The sequence below is a fragment of the Mytilus galloprovincialis genome, chromosome 7 (assembly GCF_965363235.1).
Source record: "Mytilus galloprovincialis chromosome 7, xbMytGall1.hap1.1, whole genome shotgun sequence".
In the NCBI taxonomy this organism is placed as follows: Eukaryota; Metazoa; Mollusca; class Bivalvia; order Mytilida; family Mytilidae; genus Mytilus; species Mytilus galloprovincialis.
Window position 1 is genome coordinate 2,050,415 of NC_134844.1, and position 8,781 is coordinate 2,059,195.

General features: G+C 33.7%; 1 protein-coding gene across 1 annotated transcript; it reads right to left on the bottom strand.

The window, feature by feature from the left end:
- Positions 1-763: 763 nt before the first annotated feature.
- LOC143082112 (uncharacterized) lies at positions 764-5,959 on the bottom strand. The gene is made up of 3 exons (XM_076257671.1): positions 5,712-5,959; positions 3,946-4,126; positions 764-1,152 (listed from the first exon to the last, which is right to left on the bottom strand). Exons 1-3 carry the CDS (start codon positions 5,892-5,894, stop codon positions 1,037-1,039), a joined length of 480 nt encoding a protein of 159 aa, XP_076113786.1. The 5' UTR covers positions 5,895-5,959; the 3' UTR covers positions 764-1,036.
- Between the last annotated feature and the right edge of the window lie 2,822 nt (positions 5,960-8,781).

The following is an 8,781-nucleotide window of genomic DNA, read 5'->3' on the forward strand; positions in this document are numbered from 1 at the left end:
TGTCAGATGCAATAACCGACCAAAGAGCAGAAAACAAACAAATGACACCAAAATATATTAAAAAAAAAGATGTGGTATGATTGCCAATGAGAAAATCTTTACATGAGACCAAATGACACAGAAAATAACATCGATAGGTCACCATACAGCCTTCAACAATGAGCAAATCCTATACCGCCTAGTCAGCTATAAAAGTCACAAAAATGTTCAAGCTTCGTTTACACTTGACGGATTCCGTATTGGTAACTAATAACATCAGTCAATGACATTTTATTTTTGAAGGTGTGTATTAATTCGACCAAACCAGAAAATACCGACAGATCTTAAAAAAACGGAAAGGGGACTAAACATATTGCTTACATGAGTATAACCATTTAATGTCACACAATAGATATACATAACTCTTGGTGTAAATATAAGATGTCTTTCTTTAACACTGCATCGATATGTTCGTCTTGTTTTTTCATCTTTTCTCCAGAAAATTCTAAATTAATCGTTTTATATAGAGTAGAACGTTGGTTTTCACGTTTAAATGGTTTTACACTAGTAAATTTTGGGACCCTTTATAGCTTGCTATTCGGTGTGAGCCAAGGCTCCGTGTTGAAGGCCGTACATTGACCTATAATGGTTTGCTTTTATAAATTATTTGGATGGAGAGTTGTCTCATTGGCACTCATACCACATCTTCCTATTTCTATGTTTATGCATATACGTTTATAATAGGACATGAATCAAAAACTATATGAAGTAGCACCAGAAAACATTCTTTAGAAAAACAAGATTTCCTTTTATTAAAATGGCACTGATAAAAATTCACTATATATTTCTAACTACTTGTATGGTTAAACTGCGATATGTGTCTAGAAGATGCTGTGTGCATTCGAGAAAAACATCACTTAGAGCTCAGTTCTCACTATAGGCTGGTTATGATAGCACTTTTGGATAACTAATCTATAAATATCTAACATGGATGTTTGTCGGAACCATATACACACACTATTCTAACATGTATGTGTGTTGGAACCATATACACACATTATTGTGACTTAAGTGCAGTGTATATTACACAGCATGACCCACACAAGTTGACCAATGTCCGCAGTAAATGACGTTTACTCCATCTAGTTATTCCTTCTTCTACCCATTTGTCTCCTGTAAGATAAACAAATCAATTTTATAAAATATAAAGCAACACTTTACAAATTGCATGCGTCAAAAGAGTTTTTTCTGGATTAACTTTCAGCAGACAGGCCCAAAGTCGAATATTTAAAAGCCTATATATATATTAGATGACTTGTATGAGATGTACACAGTGGCGGATCCAGAAATTTACATAAGTGGGGGCCCACTGACTGCCTAAGAGGGGACCCATTCCGGTCATGCTTCAGTGATTCCCTATATAATCAACCAAATTTTCCCCAGAAAAGGGGGAACCAGGCATCCTGCAACCCCCCCCCCCCCCCCTCAACCTTAAGCTTTGTAAACTATTCTCCGCCTTTTCGTCTTTTTCTTTTCGCAAAGGTGTAGTCGTCTGTCGTTATTCAATTTATTGTGTTTTGTTGCCCCATGGTATACATCATCCCTTTTTCACCCTGTACTCCAAAGGCACCAAAAATGTTGCGTTAAACACAATTGAGCATACTTATACCTTTGTGCAGCATTAGTTTATATATACTGTTAATTCTAATCATTGGTTTACTGATACTTTGTTTTCCTACAGGTAAATTTTCATATCGGAAATTGTGCAAGTTTATCGTTGCATGTTTATGTGCATTTTTATCTGTAAAATTAAATTACATAGGACCATCCTACACAGGAGTGATTTGTTACGGTCTGTATATTATGTATGAAGCGTGGGTGGATTCATTTCGGTAATTTCACGGATATTCAACATAGTCCTAGATTATGACTCGATATGTCGAAAAAGGATAAAAGTAATAAAATTCAGGATTTCAAAAATAAAAATTTGTAAAACAAAGTAAGCTCTACATAAAAATAAAGATGAAATATGACTGAAAATGTACCCCGAATTTTCGAAACTTTTTTCTGTTATGTCTTTGTTTTGTTCACCCATTTTGTAAGTATAATTTTATGCGACTGTTATACAAGTGAGAGGTTTAGCTAGCTATAAAAACAGGTTTAATCCACCATTTCTTCATCAGAAAATACCTGTATCAAGTAAGAAATATGACAGTTATGATACATTCGTTTGATGTGTTTGAGCTTTGATTTTGCCATTTGATTAGGGACTGTGCAATATTTATCTGAGGGTGGGACCGGTGCAAACATGGACGGGGCACATACTTTTTTCATGCATTTAATGAGCGGGGCGCAAAGTTTATTGTAACAAACCTTTGGCGGGGCGCACACTTTTTTAAAAACCCTTCGTGTGTGCATAAAAAAATTAAATCAGAGTATAACAGATTAAAACTATTTGTGATTTCTGTGGAAAAAAGTAACTTGATAGAAAAAGAACAATTAAATCTAAAACAAAATAACCTAATACAGTGCTTCAATATATTTTTGTGTGTTTATGCTTTTAATAATCATTTATAAAAAAAATGAAATTCTGATCAAAGTTCTGGAAAACTATAAACAATGTTTTGAAAATTAAACATATGACATAACATATGGTAATAAATGCTTAAACATAAAACAACTTCAATTGTATTTTAAATAAATCTTTAACATGACAAAATTAAATTCTTAAACATTAAAAGAATTACAACTTAATCTATGAAAAAGCTGAATTATGTCCCTTGGGAGTATTAATTTCCAATAAAAGTCCTTGCAAACAGTAGAAAATGAAAAATTATGTATGCCTGATATAATTAAAGATATAAACTACAAAATCAAGCACTATTGAAATATTTTCTGCATGAATTGCCAAGAATGTGAACAAATTCTTTACACAGGAGAATATAAATTCTATCTAAATTTGGCCTCAAGTGGGCCTCTTTTTTTCTTAGATGGACAATTTTAACGCTGAAAATGCTTCTAGTATGATTAAATATTGCCTTACTCCATAAACAGTACAAACTTAACCAGAACATTTCCAATTTTAATAGCTAGAGAAATACCCAAGTGATACATTAGGGAATTACACAGCAAAGAAGGCAAATATCTCAGTTAAAAACATTTGTCGCGTCTTGAATTCTGGTGTTTCCAATTGAACTATTTATTGCGAAAGGTGAAAAGAAATACAAAAGAACTATAGTTTGGTGCATTTTATACAATATAGTTAATATTGAACTCCCAGAATAAAGTTTTATATCAGTACCCATCAATTTGACTTATTATGATGAATCAGCACTTTTCTCAACACAGTATTGTTCTCAGTGAATAATTTTTATTCTTTGTGATAAAAATCAAATGTACTTATAAAAAGCTTCAAAATAGTATAAAATAACTGAAGTCTGATGCCCACTATCATTTTACACCAAATTTATGAAATTTTGGAAGTCTTTTCAAATAATTGTCTAGAAAATATTTCAATAGGTTATCAAATTTATTTTGTAAATATACACACTGCAATTATTCATAGATAAATACAAAAAAATATATTGTACCCTTACATTCAATCACAGCGCTCCTAAGTTGACTTCCTTCAAAAATAAAATCTTTATAATATTGAATTAAATGCATTTGAGTTGAAATATCAACTCTGATATACATGTATTATTGAATGTTGTGCATTTTAGTTAAAAAATATCATGTTTCCATATATGTGTTTCATTTTTTTTCCAGCGGGGCAAGGACTTTTTTTTTACATTAATTGAAGCGGGGCAAGAACTTTTTTTATAATAAATATTGGCGGGGCATACAGTTTTTTTTTTTTAATATTTGCTGTACACCGGCCCCACCCTCAGATAAATATTGCACAGTCCCTTAGGGAGTTTCCATTGAAATGCTCGCCGCAGTTTACACACATTATATCGATTTTACCTTTTTTAGCGACAATTTCATCATTCTTGAGTTCTCTGATCTCTGGTAACATAACAATTGAGGTATATATTCCACCAACGATAAACAAACAAGGTTCTACCAGCCACAGATTTTTATACGGGGAGGTATCCATAAAGAACAAAGCCACGTTGGCTGCTGTGCCTAATGTCCCGACACTCAGCTGTAAAGATAAATCAATAAAGTAGTAAAAATACTGTGGTCAGTTGGCATAAGATTCGCTCGAAATTTAGCAGCTAAATCACCATATCAAAGTGATTGTCAGTTGCGGATCCAGAAATTTTTATAAGTGGGGCCCACTGACTGCCTAATAGGGGTCCCGCTCTGATCATGCTTCAGTGACTCCCTATATAATCAACCAAATTGTTTTCCAGAACAGGGGGCCCTGGAACCCTGTGCCCCCTCTAAATCCGCCTCTTCTTGTAAGCACTGATGGGTTGAGATTGCTTCAATTTATCAGTAATATAGGGTTATTGCATGAATATTGGGGAATATTGTCCCGAGTAGAATTTTATATTGCACGAGCTTGCGAGTGCAATATATGTTCTACAAGGGACAATATTTCCCAATATTCATGCAATAACCCTTTTATTGTATAGCAATATGATATTTGAGAGTAAATATTGGTTTAAACTCAGATTTTGTTGTTGATGACGTCATGAATTTTGAAGATTTATTGCACTAGTGCAATATTAAATTTTATTGCACACTAACTTTTGGTTACTTTCTGTGGGAAATATTATATTGCTATACAATAAAATTAAATATTGCATTGGTTGTAGTTGATTGAAAAACAATTCAGGACAAAGGAAAATAACTCTAATTTTTAAAGATGACTTTAATAATGACATCATTTTTTTAGAACAGATATATGATGCTTGCACCTTGTAAAAGTTTCTTGAAATTTTAATGGATAGGATGTATAGAATGTTATGATCAATGCAATCAAAAAGGTAGTGATAAGCCTTGGGAGATTTAGATGTCAGTCTTATAAGGTTTTGCATTCATGAAATCTTTATCTAAAAATGATAATTACATCCTGATTTTGTGGACACTTCAACACGTGTGTTTTATTAAAAAAAATGGCATCCATGTCGGTCGTTTGACGATAACGACAGAAAAAATATTGAAGTTAAGTGAGGTTCAAATTGGAATATTGGTTTGAAATAAATGTAAAATTAACGGACTGACGGACGGACGGTAAACGCTTAGTCATTGCAACATATTTTGATCTGTCAAACTAGATGTAATAAGATGAATTAAGTCCCAACAAAAAATCTGATAGATCGTCTTAACCTCGGTGTTTTCTCGGTGTTTTAACACATTTAAAGGAATCATATTTCATTGAACGCGACGTTAGTCACCATTAAGAAGACCAAACTAGCAACGTAAAATTGTGCATACATTGAAAATTAGATTCTCCAAAAACATGCGTTCTTTTTTCTCTCATTTATCGTTGTTTATTGCATAACCAGAAAGCTTTCTTTTAAAAAAAAAAAGGTGTTCCTACCACAAAGACAGCAGCATTATCAAAGTATTCCTACCACAAAGACAGCAGCATTATCAAAGTATTCCTACCACAAAGACAGCAGCATTATCAAAGTATTCCTACCACAAAGACAGCAGAATTATCAAAGTATTCCTACCACAAAGACAGCAGCATTATCAAAGTATTCCTACCACAAAGACAGCAACATTATCAAAGTATTCCTACCACAAAGACAGCAGCATTATCAAAGTATTCCTACCACAAAGACAGCAGCATTATCAAAACTATCACTCCATTGTTTCCTCATCGATTTGATGTCTAAATTCGCCCGGCTCTTAGTTTCTACCACAGAGATATACACCGCTGTACCCGCCAGGAGGCCACTCGCGGCCACTGCAATACTTTTCAAACCTTCCTGAAGAGAGGGTAATTCTAACGCCATTTTTTGTTGAAGTTTGTTAAAAGATAATCACTAGACTGTAAAACTCAATATGTACTACTTCTATTTTTATATTTAAATGGGGTAAATGACCTATATCTTCTCAAGGGCATTTATTAGGATGACAAAGATCGATGTAGAAGTGCAATAGGATTGTATTAAATCATCATAACTAATTCATGAATGATGACATTATATAGGGTATTTCTGTGGGTCAAAATATAGAATAATAATGTAAAAACTTCTTCATCAGTCTCTATATCTAAATCTTCTCCAATTCACTTGGAGTCTAGATAATGTTAAACATGTGCATTACGTCTTCATAAGACTCATCAGTGACGCTCAGATAAAAAAAAAAGTTACAAGCCAAACAAGTACAAAGTTTAAGAGCATTGGGGACCCGAAATTCCATAAGGTTGTGCCAAATACGACTAGTAAAGGTGATCTATTCCTGGGATAAGAAAATCCTTAGTTTTTCGAAACATTCAAAGTTTTGAGCATCTAAGCTATATGGCAAAACCACCAGCCTGCTCTGGAAGGACAAGCTGATCCTGTTTCTTTTGAGCATCTGAGCTATATGGAAAAATTTGTAAGGGTTCCACGGAACCCAGTGTCTCGCCTACTTTTGCTGTTAATCGCAGACTCAACAAAAATGAGGAAAAACATCAATAAAAATTTCCCTCTCGATCTCGAGCTCTCGATACTGTCTTTTGATTGAAAGAAGCTTCCAAGTTTGGTAAAAAAAATCCAGGATAGTTTATGAATCTAATAAATGTTTTATAAACTTTAACTGCAGACTGTATGTAATGTTAATTGGAAGAAAAACTAAGTCCATTTATAAGTAAAATACGGAAAAAGTGAATTTTTTTTTTACAAAATTTACTTCTGAATAATATCTTATGATCAGAAACAAGCTTTTGTCTAAGTTTGGTAGAAATCAAGGATAGTTGGTGCAGAAAAAATTGGTACCGTTAATGTTATTACTACCACTGGGTCGATGCCTCTGCTGGTGGACTGTTAGTCCCCGAGGGTATCACCAGCCCAGTAGCCAGTACTCCGGTACTGGCATGAAAATACGGATTTTTGTGTCATTAAATTTACTGTTACAAAATTTTGAAAAATATTATAAATTAAGGAATGTATCTCCCTCATGCAAAGCTCTAATTCCTTTCACGGATTCGGCTATACTTTTTTGGAACTTTTGGATTATAGCTCTACATCTTTTATATAAGCTTTGGATTTTAGATATTTTGGCCACGAGCATCACTGAAGAGACATTATTTGTCGAAATGCGCATCTGGTGCAGAAAAAATTGGTACCGTTAATGTTATTACTACCACTGGGTCGATGCCTCTGCTGGTGGACTGTTAGTCCCCGAGGGTATCACCAGCCCAGTAGCCAGTACTCCGGTACTGGCATGAAAATACGGATTTTTGTGTCATTAAATTTACTGTTACAAAATTTTGAAAAATATTATAAATTAAGGAATGTATCTCCCTCATGCAAAGCTCTAATTCCTTTCACGGATTCGGCTATACTTTTTTGGAACTTTTGGATTATAGCTCTACATCTTTTATATAAGCTTTGGATTTTAGATATTTTGGCCACGAGCATCACTGAAGAGACATTATTTGTCGAAATGCGCATCTGGTGCAGAAAAAATTGGTACCGTTAATGTTATTAAGAACATTATAAAAATTTTAAAAACTTAAACCACAGAGTGAATGTTTTGTTTCTGGCAAAAAAACTAAAGTCCATTTATAAGTGAAATACGGAAAAGTGGAAATTTATTTTTACAAAATTTTCTTCTTGATACTATCTTATGATCATAAACAAGCTTCTGTCCAAGTTTGGTACAAATCAAGGATAGTTTATGAAAGTTATTAAAATTTTAAAAACTTTAACCACAGAGTGAATGTAATGTTTCCTCGCAGAAAAACTAAGTCCATTTATAAGTAAAATACGGAAAAGTGGAAATTTATTTTTACAAAATTTTCTTCTTGATACTATCTTATGATCATAAACAAGCTTCTGTCTAAGTTTGGTACAAATCAAGGATAGTTTATGAAAGTTATTAAAATTTTAAAAACTTTAACCACAGAGTGAATGTAATGTTTCCTCGCAGAAAAACTAAGTCCATTTATAAGTAAAATACGGAAAAAATGGAATTTTATTTTTACAAAATTTACTTCTGGATACTTTCTTATGATCATAAACAAACTTCTGTCCAAGTTTAGTAGAAATTCAGTATAGTTTAAGAAAGTTATTAAAATTTCAAAAACTTTAACCACAGAGTGAATATTTGTGGACGCCGCCGACGACGACGCCGACGACGACGGAATGTAGGATCGCTTAGTCTCGCTTTTTCGACTAAAGTCGAAGGCTCGACAAAAACCACCAGCCTGCTCTGGAAGGACAAGCTGATCCTGTTTCTTTTGAGCATCTGAGCAATATGGACCTCACAAAAAACATCAGCCTGCTCTGGAAGGACACGCTGATCCTGTTCCTTTTGAGCATCTGTCATGATCTGAGGTATATGGACCTCAGAAAAATCATCAACGGTTGAACCTGTGTGGCACCGTTAAAGTCCACAATTCCTCTAAAGTCCACAACACCGCTAAAGTCCACAACAATTTTCCGCTAAAGTCCACAACGCCGCTAAAGTCCACAAAATTTCCGCTAAAGTCCACAAAATGACCTCCGCTAAAGTCCACAAGAAAACACCGTTAAAGTCCACAACAACAAGTTCCTCTAAAGTCCACAAAAAAGCACCGTTAAAGTCCATACATTTTTTTTTTTTCATTATCAAAAGAAAATTTTCTGTTTTTTACACCCGATATTATAGATCTAATTAAAAGCACGGACTTTTGTTCTTAGAAAGTATTTCTTG